This window comes from Podarcis muralis, chromosome 4 (assembly GCF_964188315.1).
Source record: "Podarcis muralis chromosome 4, rPodMur119.hap1.1, whole genome shotgun sequence".
NCBI classification, from domain to species: Eukaryota; Metazoa; Chordata; class Lepidosauria; order Squamata; family Lacertidae; genus Podarcis; species Podarcis muralis.
Window position 1 is genome coordinate 4,229,617 of NC_135658.1, and position 18,947 is coordinate 4,248,563.

At 48.9% G+C, this 18,947-nt stretch overlaps 1 protein-coding gene across 2 annotated transcripts in view; it reads right to left on the minus strand.

The window, feature by feature from the left end:
* Positions 1-9,768: 9,768 nt before the first annotated feature.
* The window catches only part of LOC144327627 (uncharacterized), a 365,071-nt gene continuing 355,892 nt past the window's right edge, over positions 9,769-18,947 (minus strand). The window contains exons 1-6 of one of the 2 annotated variants that reach the window (XM_077928013.1): positions 18,601-18,772; positions 17,004-17,494; positions 16,727-16,808; positions 16,359-16,441; positions 15,337-15,463; positions 9,769-12,421 (exon numbers count right to left, since the gene is read on the minus strand). In XM_077928013.1, coding sequence (XP_077784139.1) covers positions 10,161-12,421; positions 15,337-15,463; positions 16,359-16,441; positions 16,727-16,808; positions 17,004-17,405 — 2,955 coding nt within the window. In that variant the 5' untranslated portion in view covers positions 17,406-17,494; positions 18,601-18,772 and the 3' untranslated portion in view covers positions 9,769-10,160. Of the gene's footprint in view, positions 12,422-15,336; positions 15,464-16,358; positions 16,442-16,726; positions 16,809-17,003; positions 17,495-18,600; positions 18,773-18,947 lie in introns of those variants that run through there. The other variant, XM_077928014.1, reaches the window with a different exon arrangement.

The following is an 18,947-nucleotide window of genomic DNA, read 5'->3' on the forward strand; positions in this document are numbered from 1 at the left end:
AGTTGTAGTCCAAAAACAGCTGGAGACCCAAGTTTGCTTTAAAGGGAAAGTAGGCTGGCCTTGTGACACCCTCTGCTGGCCAAAAGCACTGCCCCAGAATCTGAACCACCCCCAGTACTCCTAATTGGAATTTATAGAGCGCAAAACTGAAGTTTGATCGGCACTTCAACCTCTAGGAAGCTTCTAGGTGCTTTCTGCGCCACCTAGAGTACCCACAGAATTGTGGCCTCTACTGGCAACACACACAGGAGAACAAATGAAAGACAAACACAATGAACAGAAAAAAACCTGGAAAGGGCCATACCAAATGGACATCCGGTGTGAAGAGGTCACTTTCCCCACTGCTGAACAATGCCACAGGTAGAGGAGATGGAATGCTAAAAGTGGAATGCTAAAAGGGCAAGGGGAGCTGCTTGGAAATTGAACTACGGGCTCAAAATACTACTTTTTTAAAAAGTCGCTACCATTATAGACATTGCCATTCAAATGGTGTGCAATCATCCTGTGATTGATAGTGCTAGGCGGGACTTACCTGGCCCCCACCAATATTTTATTCAAGTCGGCACCACTGGGTCGGGTGGTTTACAGATTAAATAAATATATAAATCGCCTCCCTTTGCAAATATTCCAGCTTGTCTATATCCTCATTTATTCTTCTTTAAAATGTATTTGCCCTTCAGCTGAAGATTTTACATTATAAGCATACAGGATGAAAGCATGGCTTTCTCAAAAACAAGACAAGCCAGAGAAATCTCTTCTTTTCATTTTTTGGATGGAGTTACAAACTTTGTTGATCAGGGGCCTGCTGTGGAAATAGTGCATCTCTATTTCAGTAAGGCTTTTGACTGAGTCCTCTGTGCTATTTATGTGAGGAAGCTGGTAAAATGTGGGTTGAATGAGGTATATGTCTTAGGACATCTGTCAGGGGCTCAGGGGCAGAGCCACAGGGGAAAGAGGAATTGGAGAGCAAAGGGGAAGAATCTGAGGGGAGCTTAGGAGGGTATGACAGTGACCCGGGAGATTCCATGAGTCTCTCCAGTGAATCAGAAGATTCCCAGAAAGAGGTGCCCAGGGTCAGGGCAAGGGGGGCCAGCGGTGAGTCCCCAAGCGGCAGCTGGAGATCAGGGCCAGCTTCCCCGCCAGAGAGAAGGGGGGGAAGAAGCCCACAGATCAGAACCAGCGTCCTCTCCAGCAGGGAGAGAGAGTGAGTCAGAACTGACCACGCCTCCGTCGGAGAGTGGAGGGGCGGAGCGGAGGTCAGTTCCAGCCAGCCCCCCGAAGGGGGAAGCAGTGTAGCCGTTAGAAGGAAAGTGGCTGACTGGGCGTGCGCGCCCAGTTCAAATGTGCAGGCGCGCGGGCCAGCAGAAAATCCAGATTGGGAGCCAGGTCCCAAAGCCCGCCGGAGACAGGGGGAGGAGTCAGAGGAATCAGCCTCCGAAGAGTCCAGGAAGGGTGGGGCCCCAGAGGGCAGGAAGACCCAGAGGAGAAAAGAGCAGAGGGAGAAGAGGAAGAGGTGGAGCAAAGCTCGGGTGTTAAACTGGTGCAGGGGAGGGGAAGAGTCAGACGGAGCTTCGATGGTCTAGAGTTACAGACGTAGGGTTGCCCGCCACGGATGTAAAACCTACAATGGACTTCAATAAAGACTTTTGTATATAAAGAGGCACTGGCGTTGGTCCTTTGTGAGCTGGGACCTGAGGCAGCCCTGACAACATAAAACTGGGAAAGAGGATTTTAAACTGACTGAAGAGGTTTTATGTACAATCAGAAATAAACAAGATGTAAAAAGCCTTTCTGACTATCTTCTTTCTCCTGCTGGTATGCAAAGCGGGTGTGCATCTTCCATTCCGGGGGATGTCGCCTATCAAGATCTCCCTGGACTGTCCGGGATGTCAGCCAGAAAGGATCACCGGTAAACAGGCCCTGGGAGCAGGGAGAGAGGCCAGCCTCACCCGAGGGGGCAAGTTTTCCAACAGAAACATCACACATACATCACGGAAAAGGCGGTCTACAACAAAAATCTGAGTGTTGTTTTTACCTTGTCTGCCAGGTTACCTGTTAATGGCCACTTGACTAAATTACCTGGGAAGGCTGGCTATTCTCTTGTAATGATAATACTTCATTCCTGATCCAGGTCACAGGCTCACCCTATTCACACCTTAAATGTGCCCTTAAGGCAGGATTTGTGAGGACAGAGACAATGGGAAGCTTTCTGCATTTCCTTCAACCTTGTAGAGAAATATTTGAGGTGACTGAAAGAGTCAAAACAGCTTTAGGACTTTTCCTGTGGGTTTTGGACATGTGGTTTATATATTTATATATGTGTTTGCTTGGTACATTTAGATCTCGATCTCTCTCTCTCTCTCTCTCTCTCACACACACACACCTAAAAATTCTTATAACAATTCCCCCCTTTGGGGATATAATTTTTTTTCTAAATAATTGCTGCCTCACAAATAATAACCTGGTATGTTGTAAATGGATGCCTTCATGTAAATCTTAAGAGACTTGCATGTCAGGCCTCTTAAAGCTGTTTGCAGATGTAGCAGTGCACATAGCTGGACCTTGTACGCATCCTTGGCCTGGCACAGTTGCTCCTGTGATGGCCTGGAAATCAATTTCCTCCACCTGTACCGGTTCTGGAGTGGCACCTGTTTTTGTCCTGGAGTGGCACCTGATAATGGGTGGTGAAGGCAGAGTCCATATAGGAGAGGGTTGCCCACAAATCTACCAGAGCATGGGTGAGAATCCAGGGCACACCAGGAGGGTATAGAATGATGCACCAGGACCATGAGGTGTTGCAATTCCATCATGTGCTGTTTGGGACCCCAGGTAGCAGGGCCTTCGGCTACCAGGGTTGGTGGTTTCCTGGCAGTCGGCACCTTCTCGGGACAGGATTGGGCGTAGTGTCTGCTTCTGCCGCAGTAGAGACACGGGTTCCCCTCCCGACGCCGCGTCTTCTCCGTGGGGGAGAGGCGAGGCCGTGCTGCCCCGAGCTGCATAGGCTCCTCCGGCAACTCAGTTATGGTCGTGGACCTGCTGGTAAAGACGGGAGCCGGGAGTGCTGGCGGTCCCGGGCCTGACAACGGTCCTCCAACCGATCGTCTATCTGCAGGCTCCGCTGAATGAGGGCGTCCAGCGTGGTGGGGGGATCCATCGTGGCCAGCTGGTCCAGTATCTCATCCGAAAGCCCCTCAAGATACTGGTCCCGCAGTGCAGAGTCATTCCAGGACAAGTCCTGCACCAACAGCCGAAATTCTGTGGCGTAGGTGGCGGCTGTGGACTTGTCCTGTCTCAACCGACGAATCGCCTGATTGGCTTGGCTCCCCTTCATAGGGCTGCCAAACGCAGTCTCCAAGTGGTTACATAGTCTGCCAGCAAAGGAGAGTCTTGCCGGAGCAATGGCAAAGCTCACTTGGCCACCTGGTCCTTCAGCAAGCTGATCAAGAAGTGCACCTTGGTGCATTCGTCAGGAAAATTCCGGGCTCGCCCCTGAATATACAGATTAGCCTGGGCGAGGAACATGGGAAAGCTGGCCGGGGACCCATCAAATTTCTCTGGCAGGGCCACTGGGTACTTGCCAGAAACTGGTACGTCAGCCCCAGGAGCCAGTAAGGCGTCCAACTGCTGCTGAAGCGCCGTAACCGCATTGCTTAGCTGCTGAACGGTGTGAGTCAAGGCCTGGTTCTCCTGGGCCAATGCCACCAACGCAGCTGCCTGGTCGGCCATGGCTTCTGGCTCTTCGCGAACGCACCACAACAAAGGGGGAGTACGGGTGTGGCGGGAGCAAACTGTGCTGCTCCGTGGGGGGGTTACTGTGAGGCGTGGTCAGAGTCCAGTCCTGGGTTGAGGGTCTGGAGACTGTCCATCAAAGGTGAAGCGGGGTCCAAAGCAAGAAGCCGGGTGTGGTCGGGAACTCCGGAAGAACAGGTCTGGGTGTTGGCAGAAACAGGTTTCCGATGACGTTGGAACAACCTGAGACTGGGCTCACTGGCCTTTATCTCCTCTGGGGCCTAGGGCAGTCCCGGCCCACAGGTGACTCGCCTCTCCTGGTCTTAAGGCAAGCACTCCTCCTGATAGAACTTACTTCCCTCCGCCTCTCTGCCCTCAGCCTCTGCAGCTCAGGAGAGGCTGGAGGGTTACTGGACCCAGAGGCAGCCTCACCTTCCCCTGACAGGGCTGGGAGAGGAGCACCTGCAGGCAATGGGTCCTCAATCACCCCCGGAGCCAGAGTGGATTCATCTGGTGTCTGCTCCTGAGGATCCGGCACAGGTGCGGGCCCTTCAGATGCAAGGCCCTGCCCCGGCTCAGCCGGCCCTGGAGACGGGGACTCCTGTGCAGGCTGGGATTCCTCCGGTTCAGCCTCTGAATCAGATTCCCAGGCCATCACAGGAGCAACTGCGCCAGGCCAAGGATGCGTACAAGGTCCAGGCTGACCGCCACCACCAGGTGGGGCTGGAACTCTACGTCGGTGAGCCATGGGGCTATATAAATTCTAACTGGACTCCTTTTGAATGGGCAATTGTATCCAGGCTGCAATTAGCTTTTTGGCCCCTTAGGAACAACTGAGCAACTTCCCTAGAGTGGAAGACCAGAGCCTATAATAATAAAAATCCCATAGAAAGGCCAAGGCAAAGACATCTCTCTCAAGAAATGTCAAAACCTGTGCCACTACAAGGTGACATGGTCAAGGTGACATGGTCAATGCGGGGATTCACCAGGGATTGTTGCTGCTGTGATATAATGGAGGTGTGAGACCAGAGGAGAGCTAGTTTTGACACCTGGGAACACCCAATAAAGGCAGAAACAAAACAAACTGCATTTTTCACTCATTATTTGACCTTCCCACTAAGTGTAAAGCAGAGACCACTATTGAGAATGTTTCTCCCAAAGTGCTAGAATGCCACAAGTAATTTAGTAACAAAATGCAACATGTGTTAATTTTTATGTGATATCCTATGTCCAGCTATGTGCACTGCTACATCTGCAAATAGCCTTAAGAGGCCTGACATGCAAGTCTCTTAAGATTTACATGAAGGCATCCATTTACAACATACCAGGTTATTATTTGTGCGGCAGCAATTATTTAGAAAAAAATTATATCCCCAAAGGGGGGAATTGTTATAAGAATTTTTAGGTGTGTGTGTGTGTGTGTGTGTGTGTGTGTGTGTGTATAGATATATATATATATAGAGAGAGAGAGATCTAAATGTACGAAGCAAACACATATATAAATATATAAACCACATGTCCAAAACCCACAGGAAAAGTCCTAAAGCCGTTTTGACTCTTACAGTCACCTCAAATATTTCTCTACAAGGTTGAAGGAAATGCAGAAACCTCCCCATTGTCTTTGTCCTCACAAATCCTGCCTTAAGGGCACATTTAAGGTGTGAATAGGGTGAGCCTGTGACCTGGATCAGGAATGAAGTATTATCATTACAAGATAATGGCCAGCCTCCCCAGGTAATCTAGTCAAGTGACCATTAACAGGTAACCTGGCAGACAAGGTAAAAACAATGCACTCAGTTTTCTGTTGTAGACTGCCTTTTCTGTGATGTATGTATGATGTTTCTGGGGGTGGTCTTGGACTCCAGGGCGGACAATTAAAAATGTCTATATAAGGGCTTGCAGGCATGGCTCGGCGTCCTCCTCCTCTCTCCTGCGTGTGGGGGAGAACCCTGTTGCAACAGTTTATAAAGAACAGGCTTACTAGCTGCTTTGCTTCTCAGTATTCTCTGGTTGGTCTCTGTTATTTTCTCCTACCAATAGAGAACGTACAAAAGGCCTTGCTGAAATCGAAAAGCACTATTTCCACTGCAGTCCACTGATCAACAAAGTTTGTAACTCCATCCAAAAAAAGAAAATAAGAGATTTCTCTGGCTTGTCTTGTTTTTGAGAAAGCCATGCTTTCTTTTTTTTTATAATAATATTTTATTAGAAATTTCCAAAGAATTAACAACCAAACAGAAAAAACCACAAAAAAACAGACAAACATCAAAAATCCAAACAGAAAAACATCAAAAAAAGAAAAATACAAAAAAGAATACAGAAAAAAGTTTAGCATAAAAAAGAACACTCTTTCATTTTGATAGCTTTCAGAACCTTCTCTTTACTTCCACCCGCCTTCCCTTCTTGTATTCTATTTTAAAAATTAATTCAGCAAGATCATTAATTATTCATTTTTAAACCTTTGTCCATCTCTTTAAAGTCTATTTATCTTAATCGCTAAAACCCCTTCATTTCATTTTTAGAACCCTTAGCATTAATAAATTTTACAATATTTTTGTAGATAAACTTTAAACTTCTTCCAGTCCTCTTCCACCTGCTCCTCTCCTTGATCTCGGATTCTGCCGGTCATTTCTGCCAGTTCCATATAGTCTATTACTTGCATCTGCCATTCTTCCACGGTGGGTAGTTCTTGCGTCTTCCAATGCTTTGCAATAAGTATTCTTGCTGCTGCTGTAGCATACATAAAAAGGTTCTATCCTTCTTTGACACCAATTGGCCGACTATGCCCAGGAGAAAGGCCTCTGGTTTCTTCAAGAAAGTATACTTAAATACTTTTTTCAGTTCATTATAGATCATTTCCCAGAACGCCTTAATCCTTGGGCACGTCCACCAAAGGTGAAATAATATTCCTTCAGTTTCTTTACATTTCCAACACTTGTTATCAGGCAAATGGTAAATTTTTGCAAGCTTGACTGGTGTCATGTACCACCTATAAATCATTTTCATAATATTCTCTCTTAAGGCACTACATGCCGTAAATTTCATACCGGTGGTCCACAACCGTTCCCAGTCAGCAAACATAATGTTATGACCAATGTCTTGGGCCCATTTTATCATAGCCGATTTAACCGTTTCATCCTCAGTGTTCCATTTCAACAGCAAATCATACATTCTTGACAGTATCTTAGCATTGGGTTCTAACAATTCTGTTTCCAGCTTTGATTTTTCCACCTGGAAGCCATTTTTCCTGTCCAAATTATAGGCCTCTCTTACTTGAAAGTAATGTAACCAATCCCGCACCTTGTTTTTAAGTTTCTCATAACTCTGCAATTTCCACCTGTCCCCTTCTTGTTCTAAAATTTCCGAATATCTCGGCCATTTAGATTCCATATTAAGCTTTTTCACGGCTTTGGCTTCCATTGGCGACAACCACCTAGGAGTCTTACTTTCCAAAAAATCTTTGTATTTATTCCAGACATTAAATAAAGCTTTCCTTACAATATGGTTTTTAAACCCTTTATGAGCTTTAGCCTTATCATACCACAGATATGCATGCCACCCAAAAGCATTATTGAAACCTTCTAGATCCAAAATGTCTGTGTTCTCAAGAAGTAGCCATTCCTTCAACCAGCAAAAAGCTGCTGCTTCATAATATAGCTTAAAGTCCGGCAGGGCAAACCCCCCTCTATTCTTGGTATCAGTAAGGATTTTGTATTTTATTCTGGGCTTTTTGCCCTGCCAGGCAAATCTAGAAATTTCTTTTTGCCACTTCTTGAAACAGTCTATCTTGTCAATAATTTGTAACGTCTGAAACAGAAACAACATTGAGAAATGCCATGCTTTCATCCTGTATGTTTGCAATGTAAAATCTTCAGATGAAGGGCAAATAATTTTTTAAAAAGAATAAATGAGGATATAGACAAGCTGGAATATTTGCAAAGGGAGGTGATTTATATATTTATTTAATCTGTAAACCACCTGACCCAGTGGTGCCGACTTGAATAAAATATTGGTGGGGGCCAGGTAAGTCCCGCCTTGCACTATCAATCACAGGATGCATGCACACCATTTGAATGGCAATGTCTATAATGACAGCGACTTTTTAAAAGAGTAATATTTTGCGCCCATAGTTCAATTTCTCAGCAGCTGCCCTTGCCCCAGAGAACACTTCTAGCATTCCATCTCCTCTACCTGTGGCATTGTTCAGCAGTGGGAAAAGTGACCTCTTCACACCGGATGTACATTTGGTATGGCCCTTTCCAGGTTTTTCCTGCCCGTTGTGTTTGTCTTTCATTTGTTTTCCTGTGTGTGTTGCCAGTAGAAGCCACAATTCTGTGGGTACTCTAGGTCAGTGTTTCCCAACCTTTTTTGGGCAAAGGCACACTTGTTTCATGAAAAAAATATCGAGGCACACCACCATTACAGCCCCGTGACGTCAGCGCGCAGCGTCACGCCGGGAGGGACGCACGAAAGTGTAAGTTTCAATTTTTCCCCTCCCCCTTGCCTTGCGGGGGGGTGGGACAAGGGCTTTTCTTCCCACCCCCAGCATTTTAAAAAACCCCGGGACAGCGGAGGCCGAGATCAGCGCGCCCAGGCTTCCCGCCCCGCCGCCCGGGATCGGGGCATCGTCCCGATGGCGGGCGGCGGGGGGAGGCGTTCCCCCCCGCCGCCCGGGATTGGGGCATCGTCCCGATGGCGGGTGGCGGGGGGAGGCGTTCCTGCCCCACCGCCCGGGATCGGGGCATCGTCCCGATGGCGGGCGGCGGCGGAGGCGTCCCCCCCCGCCGCCCGGGATCGGGGCATCGTCCCGATGGCGGGTGGCGGGGGGAGGCGTTCCCCCCCGCCGCCCGGGATCGGGGCATCGTGCGCGGAGCCTGGCTCAGGTCGCCAATGCTGCGGGCGCACATGGCGAACTGGGCGGGACTCGGTCGCGCGCTGGGCGCCTGCTGCCTCCTGGGCCTCTTCTGCGGCGCTGCGCTGCCCTTCTCGCTGCAGGGCGCGAACGAGAAAGCGCCCGCCTCCCTCCCACGGCACACCAGGTAACGTCTCGCGGCACACTAACACCGGTTGGGAAACACTGCTCTAGGTGGTGCAGAAAGTACCTAGAAGCTTCCTAGAGGTTGAAGTGCCGATCAAACTTCAGTTTTGCGCTCTATAAATTCCAATTAGGAGTACTGGGGGTGGTTCAGATTCTGGGGCAGTGCTTTTGGCCAGCAGAGGGAATAACAGGGCCAGCCTACTTTCCCTTTAAAGCAAATTTGGGTCTCCAGCTGTTTTTGGACTACAACTTGTCAGGATTCTCCCAGCCGACAGTCAGAGGTAACTGGCCTCACTCCAGGCATTCGGCTCGAGATCCTAGTTGACCTTCCCGTCTGCGTCCCCCGGCAGGATCAGGCAAGGTCACAAATCGGCGATCCCACTCAACGTGAGAAGGACACACCCTCCTCCCTCCTTCCCTCAGGGAGGGGGAAAGAGACAGACAGAAATCTATTTACATCCTTTATTTCTGTCATCCCAGCAGTACAGAGAAAACATGTCTGTACACTTCAGTCTCCAGCAGAAGACCACTCAGACTCCACCCCTGTACTTCCAGTACAGGTCACATGACCCTCTGAGCTAACATCCAGTGCTCAGTACTCTGAATAGACTGCCCCCTTTCTCCAATAGTACAGTCACAGACATAAACATTGTGTTTAGCATTCCAGACACCTGCAGCTTGCTTTTGCATTGCTGCTTTTTCCTGACACAACTCCCATCATCCCTAGCTAGCAGGACCAATGGGGAGGGATGATGGGAACTGTAGTCCGGGAGCTGCTGGGGACCCAAGTTTGGGAAACCTGCTTTAAAGCTGTTTAAAGAGCTGTTCGACAGTGGAATTTGCTGCCAAGGAGTGTGGTGGAGTCTCCTTCTTTGGAGGTCTTTAAGCAGAGGCTTGACAACCATATGTCAGGAGTGCTCTGATGGTGTTTCCTGCTTGGCAGGGGGTTGGACTCGATGGCCCTTGTGGTCTCTTCCAACTCTATGATTCTATGATTCTATAAAGCAACTTTTGCGTTTGGCCCGCAAAGATGGGAACTGTCCACATTTGTATTTTCTTGTATTTTGTTTTTCTCATGACCTTTGTGCGGTTTATAAAAATTTATTAAAAGGGCAAATTGAAAGCGAAATTGTATGGCAAGTAGTGGAAGAAAAAAAAGGTTGCATTTCAAAAAACACACAAAGAAAACCTAAAACCTCCTCCAATATTTAAAAGGGGGGGGGACAAAGACCCCTTGGCATTTAGGAGTTGGCCGTATTCCCTACACCCACACGTCTCAGAATGCTTAGAACATAAAAACACAACATAATAACACAAAACATCACATGTTAAAATAATATTATATGTTAATAAGAAAAAGGCCTGGTCAAAAAGGTGTGGATTAGCCTGGCTCCTAAAGCTGTATAATGTTTTTTCCGACCTTTGTATGGATTCTTTGATGGGAAGTGAGTTTAGAGCTAACAGTGAAGCTCTTTCCACATTCCAAACACTGAAAAGGTTTCTCCCCTGTATGAGTTCTTTGATGGGAAATGAGATGGGAGTTATGAGTGAAGCTCTTTCCACATTCCACACACTTATAGGGTTTCTCCCCTGTATGAATTCTGCGATGGGAAGTGAGAGCGGACCTCTGCCTGAAGCTCTTTCCACATTCCACACACTGATAGGGTTTCTCCCCTGTATGAATTCTTTGATGGGAAGTGAAATTGGAGCTCCTACTGAAGCTCTTTCCACATTCCACACACTGATAGGGTTTCTCCCCTGTATGAATTCTGTGATGGTAAGTGAGATCGGAGCTCTGACGGAAGCTCTTTCCACATTCCGCACACTGATAGGGTTTCTCCCCTGTATGAATTCTGTGATGGTAAGTGAGAGAGGAGCTATCAATGAAGCTCTTTCCACATTCCATGCACTGATAGGGTTTCTCCCCTGTATGAATTCTTTGATGGGAAGTGAGATTGGAGCTCTGAGTGAAGCTCTTTCCACATTCCACACACTGATAGGGTTTCTCCCCTGTATGAATTCTTTGATGGGAAGTGAGAGAGGAACTATCTGTGAAACTCTTTCCACATTCCACACACTCATATGGTTTCTCCCCTGTATGAATTCTGTGATGGGAAGTGAGAGAGGAGCTATCAGTGAAGCTCTTTCCACATTCCACACACTGATAGGGTTTCTCCCCTGTATGAATTCTTTGATGGGAAGTGAGATTGGAGCTCTGACTGAAGCTCTTTCCACATTCCGCACACTGATAGGGTTTCTCCCCTTTATGAATTTTTTGATGGGAAGTGAGATAGGAGCTCTGACTGAAGCTCTTTCCACATTCCACACACTGATAGGGTGTCTCCCCTGTATGAATTTTTTGATGGGAAGTGAGAGCGGAGTTCTGACGGAAGCTCTTTCCACATTCCACACACTGATAGGGTTTCTCCCCTTTATGAATTCTGTGATGGTAAGTGAGATGGGCACTCTTCCTGAAGCTCTTTCTACATTCCACACACTGATAGGGTTTCTCCCCTGTATGAATTCTTTTATGGGAAGTGAGATGGGCACTCTTCCTGAAGCTCTTTCCACATTCCACACACTGATAGGGTTTCTCCCCTGTATGAATTCTGTGATGGGAAGTGAGAGAGGAGCTCATCCTGAAGCTCTTTCCACATTCCACACACTGATAGGGTTTCTCCCCTGTATGCATTCTGTGATGGGAAGTGAGGGAGGAGCTCTTCCTGAAGCTCTTTCCACATTCCACACACTGATAGGGTTTCTCCCCTTTATGAATTTTTTGATGGGAAGTGAGAGAAGAGCTATGAGTGAAGCTCTTTCCACATTCCACACACTGATAGGGTTTCTCACCTGTATGAATTCTTTGATGGGAAGTGAGATGGGAACTGTGACTGAAGCTCTTTCCACATTCCATGCACTGAAACGGTTGCTCCCCTGTATGAATTCTGTGATGGGAAGTGAGAGAGGAGCTTTTCCTGAAGCTCTTACCACATTCCCCACACTGATAGGGTTTCTCCCCTGTATGAATTGTGTGATGGGAAGTGAGAGAGGAGCTATTCCTGAAGCTCTTACCACATTCCCCACACTGATAGGGTTTCTCCCCTGTATGAATTCTGTGATGGGAAGTGAGAGAGGAGCTTTTTCTGAAGCTCTTTCCACATTCCACACACTGATAGGGTTTCTCCCCTGTATGAATTTTGTGATGGGAAATGAGAGAGGAAGTATCTGTGAAGCTCTTTCCACATTTCACACACTGATAGGGTTTCTCCCCTGTATGAATTCTTTGATGGGAAGTGAGACTGACTCTCTCCCTGAAGCTCTTTCCACATTCCACACACTGATAGGGTTTCTCCCCTGTATGAATTCTTTGATGGGAAGTGAGATTGGAGCTGTGACTGAAGCTCTTTCCACATTCCACACACTGATATGGTTTCTCCCCTGTATGAATTCTTTGATGGTAAGTGAGAATGGAGCGCTTCCTGAAGCTCTTTCCACATTCCATGCAGGGATAGACTTTCTTTCCAATGATATTTTGTTGATGGGAATGGGAGCTCTGACTACAGCTTTCTCCACACTCCAAATTTTTGCGTGGCTTCTCCTCTCTGGGGATTTTGTCGTGGTCACCTTTGTTCTTGATTTCCGTTTCATCACAATCTGCATTGGAGACAAAAAGGGATTAGAGCCTCAAGAACAAATGGAGAAGCACTGAAGGGAGTTGGCAGCAAGGGACAAAATGGTTTTAAATGTTTTAAGCACTTTTAATTTGCAGCACTTTAAATGGTGGTTGTTGTTTTTTATAATATTATATTATTTTATTATTTTATTTTTGCTTGGGGTGGGATAAGCATTTAGTCAGGGTGGGGAGTAGTTTAATTTGAGCGCTATTGTTTCTTGCTTTGGTTTTATTGTTGTTGTTGTTGTTGTTGTTGTTGTTCTTGTTATTCTGTTAAGTTATTATATAGTTTGTATTTTGCTTTTTAAGGGGAAGGGTCATGGCTGCCTGGGAGTGGGCCTCAGCCAATAGATTGGGTGGGGCAGGTTCCACAGGGGGGGATGTATTGGGACACCCAATCTCAGTGATCACGGGCAGGAGGAGGAGTTATGCTAAGACCAGACCATGTCATTACCAAGGAGGCAGGTTTAGTCGTTGTTTGAGGACTATCCCTGCCTCCAGGTCTGGTTTCCCCCGGAGCTGAGGGTGATGAAACAATCGATGAGACGGCTAGAGCGCCGGTGGCGGAAAACGCATTGTGAATCAGACCGGACACGGGCTAGAGCTCAACGCCGAGCCTACTAAGTGGAAATGGCGACGGCGAAGAGGGTCTTCTTCGCCACCTCCATTGCATCTGCAGAAAACAGCAGAAGGAGACTTTTTCAGGTGGTTCGGAATCTATCGGAACCACCTGCACCACCGGGGCCTGGTAGGGACCCCAAGATCTCCTGCAATGCTTTTGCAAAGTTTTTTGCAGATAAAGTCGCTCAGATTCAGAAGGAGGTAGACTCCAACGTGGGAGCAGGGCCAGGGCGGGAGAGTGCTAGAGTTCTGTCTGGTCCTGTTACATGGGATCAATTCCAATCTGTTACCTCCAAGGATGTGGACAGGCTGCTTGGACAGGTGAAACCGACCACCTGTCTCCTTGATCCTTGCCCATCCTGGCTTATAAAAGCTAGTCGGGAAGGGCTGGGCGATGGGCTCTGCGGGGTGGTGAATGCTTCCCTCTGTGAAGGAGCCTTCCCAGACCCGCTGAAAGAGGCGGTCATTAAACCACTTCTTAAAAAAACATTTTTAGACCCGGCCAATTTGGCCAATTATTGCCCAGTCTCAAATTAGCCATTCTTGGGCAAGGTGATTGAACGGGTGGTTGCTGAACAACTCCAAGCATGCCTGGAGGAAGCGGACCATTTGGATCCCTTCTAATCGGGATTCAGGCCTCACCATGGGACTGAAACTGCCTTGGTCGCGCTGGTTGATGATCTGCGGCGGGCTAGGGACAAAGGTGAGAGCTGTTTCCTAGTTCTGCTGGATCTCTCAGCGGCCTTTGACACCATCGACCATAACATCCTTCTGGACCGTCTAGAGGGGCTGGGAGCTGGGGGCACTGTCATACAGTGGTTCCGCTCCTTCCTCCTGGGCCGTGTCCAGAAAGTGGTGGGGGGGATGAGTGTTCAGACCCCTGGGCTCTCACTTGTGGGGTGCCTCAGGGTTCTGTCCTCTCCCCCATGCTTTTTAATATCTACATGAAGCCGCTGGGAGAGACCATCAGGGGGTTTGGGCTGGGTGTTCATCAGTATGCAGATGACACCCAGCTCTACCTCTCCTTTAAATCAGAACCAGTGAAGGCGGTGAAGGTCCTGTGTGAGTGCCTGGAGGCGGTTGGAGGATGGATGGCGGCTAACAGATTGAGGTTGAATCCTGACAAGACAGAAGTACTGTTTTTGGGGGACAGGGAGCGGGTTGGTGTGGGGGATTCCCTGGTTTTGAATGGGGTAACTGTGCCCCTGAAGGACCAGGTGCGCAGCCTGGGAGTCATTTTGGACTCACAGCTGTCCATGGAGGCGCAGGTTAACTCTGTGTCCAGGGCAGCTGTCTACCAGCTCCACCTGGTATGCAGGCTAAGACCCTACCTGCCCGCGAACTGTCTCACCAGAGTGGTGCATGCTCTAGTTATCTCATGCTTGGACTACTGCAACGCGCTCTACGTGGGGCTACCTTTGAAGGTGACCCGGAAACTGCAACTAATCCAGAATGCGGCAGCTAGACTGGTGACTGGGAGTGACCGCTGGGACCACATAACACCAGTTCTGAGAGATCTGCATTGGCTCCCAGTACGTTTCTGAGCACGATTCAAAGTGTTGGTGCTGATCTTTAAAGCCCTAAACGGCCTCGGTCCAGTATACCTGAAGGAGCGTCTCCACCCCCATCGTTCAGCCCGGACACTGAGGTCCAGCTCCGAGGGCCTTCTGGCGGTTCCCTCATTGCGAGAAGTGAGGCTACAGAGAACCAGAGGACCTTCTTGGTAGTGGCGCCCGCCCTGTGGAACGCCCTCTCATCAGATGTCAAAGAGAAAAACAATTACCTGACATTCAGAAGACATCTTAAGGCAGCCCTGTTCAGGGAAGTTTTTAATGTGTGATATTTTAGTGTATTTTTGGTTTCTATGGAAGCCGCCCAGAGTGGCTGGGGAAACTCAGCCAGATGGGCGGGGTATAAATAATAAATTATTATTATTATTATTATCCAATGTCAGTCGTCTCTTTGGTCAACCCAAGACTGACAGGAGCAAAAACAAAAACAGAAAACCTGAAGCTACTTATCTTTCCTAACAATTCTGAAGCTGACATTGAAGATGGCCTGGGCAGTTGAAAGCAGCCCAATCATGGAAGAAAAAGGAATAATTTGAGGAAGATTGTTCAAAGAAAAAACTGTAATTTACTGTTTATTGTGGGGGTGTTAGGTTCCCAGGTGTTATAGGGGGCTCTGTTGAGCTCTGTGAAAATATATGAGGTTGGTCCATAGACGTATTTTTTGAATTTCCAGGCAGATAGGACGATCCCACAGGGAGCCTTACCAAGAGAGGCCACGATCCCACGATTCTCCTCCATGACGTCCTTATGCAGAGCTCTCTGGTCAGGATCCAGCAACGCCCACTCCTCGTCCGTGAAACGAACAGCGACATCTTCAAAGCACACTGGACCCTAAAAGAAAAAGGGAAATGTCCTCCTCTGAGACAGGAGAAATATGATCTGCTACACAATGCTCTGTGGTTTCCTTCCTGTTAATTGCAGTGTTGTTTCAATAAGATTGCTTTGCTGCACATTTTAATTATGGGTGCTTATTTTATTCTGTGTTTTAATTATGGGTATTTGTCTTTGTGCAAATAGGTGGTACTCCACCTTGTGTTTTCCAAGTTATTCTGCCTACCCAAATATTCTGGTTTCCTCAATGGACGGATCCACTTTCTCCTCTCCTCGTGAGCTATTCTGGGAAGGTTCCCTCCCAATGCCCTAGAGCCAAATTCAAGGGGTTCAGGGGGGCATGGAGAGGGGGAAGGGTAGGAATGGGGGGCAGGCCCCATTTTTCATCTGATGGGGCTGGTTAGGTGAACCCAAGCCATTATTTGTTCTCGTTTGTCCACTGCTTAGAATACAATTTTAGCATTCAGTGATTAATTAAAATAAGCCTATTTTCGTCTCCTGGCTCTGAGAGACAAGCAGGGAGGGTGGCGTCTGGCAGAAGGAGAGGGAGCCACCAGTGGCTCCTCCTTATCCTGACTCACCTCAGCCTCTCGACCTTCCTCTCCCACTTGCCTCCTTCCTCTTCTGCCTCTGATTCTGCACTGCATTCTGCCACAGAGTCTCCCAGCCCACTAAGCCCTGTTTCCCCTTCAGCTTCTGACATCTCCTCTTCCCAGGCTTCTCCCTCTTCTCCCTCTGACCGCCCATCCTTCCTCCACCTCCACTCCTTGGTCTCTAAGACGTCCTCCCTTCTTGGTTCCCCGGCTGTTTCCTCCCACCACTCCTCTGTGCCCAACCAGTCCATGACATTGCTCCATCCCTCGGCCTCTGTCCCCACAAGGCAGCTTCCCCTGACCTTATCTGGTTCCAGAGCTGCTGCTTCCCTTCTGCCCCCATGAAAAGACGGATCAGGAGGTCTTGCCGGCATCCTTCTGCCACCTGCAAGAGAAAAAAGGTAAGCAAGACGCCAGGAGTGCCTGCTTCTCTCACAGGTGAAACAGGGCATCTCTAACTACAGGTGGGCCTTTGAGAAAGCCTTACCTACTGAGAGTATTTGGACGTTTGTGCCCATTTCATATGTTTGTTGTGAAAAAATACATCTCCCCTCCTCTGGACCCTTCTTTCCAACTGTCTCCCCCCCAAAACAAGATGAAAAGAACCCTCAGATGAGTTGGGAAACCCACAGGACAAGACCAAACAGAGAAACACCACCTTCCTCCTTACCCAGTGGCCTCTCTCTGGTGTCCAACGGAGGCCTCTCTGCCTCACAGGAATCCAGGTCCATTTCTGCAAAGAGATCCTTTCCCTGAGAAAGAAACAAGGATTCAAAACAGAGAATGGGGAGAAATACTAGAAAGAGAATGACAAAGACTTAAGGGTGTGAGATCTCATTCCATGGATGCCTTCCCAGAAAAAGGATGGGCCATCAGCAGACCATTATGGGATGTTCTCCTTCCTGTTTGGAGCCCCTTGGGAGTATCCAGAGGAAAGTCTCTCTCACCTGCTTTCTCTCCTCTGCCTGACTCAGAAGGAAACCTTCGGCCAGGGCCACCGCCTGGGAACTGGTCTCCGCTCCGCAGTCCCTCACCCAGTTCTCCATTTCCTGGGGAAGGACAGCCAGGAACTGCTCCAAGATCACCAGGTCCAGCATCTCAGCTTTCGTGTGCCTTTCTGGCTTCAGCCACTGGTGGTCAAGGTGGTAGAGTCGGCTGCAAACCTCTCGGGGTCCTTTGGCCTCCTGGCAGCAGAACTGCCTCAACTGCTGGCTCTGCACCTCTGAGCAGAGGGTGTCCTCCTCACCCAGAATCTTCTGCACTGGGTTTTGCCAGAATCCCTCACTGCTCCCAGTTTGGTTGGCATGGCCTCTTCCTGCTTTGGGGCCAGCTGTGTCTCGCACATCCATCTGTGCTCTCAGGAAGCCTCTGAGGTCAGAAGGAACCCTTCGGTCTTCTGCCAAGTTCTGTCCATCTAAATGAGAAGCTCTAGCAAATCCTACAAAGCAAATACATTGTTCTCTTACAGAATCTGTAGGATAGGGGGGGGAATGGGCTGGACTTCACCGCATCTCAGACCATGAGCTATCTTTTTGAAAAGAAAAGGAGGAAGAGGAGAAGAAATAAGTCTCTAGCCTTCTCACAATGCAAAATGTGGAGGCAACTGAAGGGATTTCTGTGAGATTAATCAACCTGGTTTCTACTTCCTTCCAGTGAATGCATGAAGTCTGAACTGACTGACAAGGGAGTCATTTGTATCTTGTGAAAAATGGATGCTTGGCTCTAGTGGGGGTCCTCACTTGCGGGTCCTCAGGAGTTGCTCCCCCCACCCCCACTCCCCTGCTTCTGTCTCCTTTTCTTGCACTTGGACTCTCTGCTGCTCTCATGACATACTCCTGGGGTGGGGTCCCTTTTTCTTTGCTCTGAGGGCCAGGTATGTGTCTGGAAAACCCCAGAGAGCCAAGTGGACGGGGCCAAAGACGTCTCACTTGAAATTCAGGTGGGCAATTTATTACTATTATTCTGTTAGATAGCTTAACACACACACAGCCATTGATGCCAAGGTCCCTGGAGGCTCAGTGAGTAGCAGCGCCCATTTCCGGCTGCTTTGCCAGCAACAATCCCTTTGGGAGAGAGAGGATGTGGTCCTGGGATGCCCTGCTCTGGGTGCGAGGGGATTGCTGCAGTGGCCTCCGTGGGGAGCTGCCCTGGGAGACACTGGGAAACTGGTCCCCAATGCAGCAGCCAGCCTTTCCTTCCTTCCTGCACTTGGGATTTTTTTTTGGGGGGGGGGGGCTAGTCCACCTCCTCGTCCAGCTTTGGAAAACCATTTGCACATGTTTCCTCTGTTGTGCAATGAGGCTGAGCGACGTCACACAGTTAAAGTCCCAGGGACTCCTTTCTTTAAAGAAGGGAGATTTGGTGGGAGTCAAGGATCCTCTGATCTGCAGGAAGGAGAGCGTGGCAGACCTGGCCCCTCCCTGGCAGGACCCTCTCCTCCCTGACTTGGGGTCCCCCCCACATGAGCAGATCTGGCCCCCCAGGCACCCTCCCCCGCTGCAGCCCTGGGACCCCCACCAGATCCCAGAGAGAGAGGAGACTCACCAGATCCCCGGAGGGGAGAGCGAGGCAGCCCTTGCAGGAGAGACACAAAGCAACACCCCCCCTTCCTTGCAGGAAAGGACTGGGGAGGGAGGGGCCTTGGCTCTGGAGGACCTGCCCCCCCTTGCTTCCTGGCCTCTCTAGGAAGGCAGCTCAGTTCCCTTTAACCCTTGCCAAGCCGAGTCCCTCCAGCTCAGCCCCCTCTCGCTTGGTAGATCCTCAGATTCTTATTATTTCTTATGGATTAAGGGGGGCAGCTGCCCCCCCCGGGCTCCGCCAATGCCCAGATATCCTTTTGGAGCGCAAGGCTCTTGGCCGGACTCTGAGCATCTCCCTCCCTTGGCTGGAAA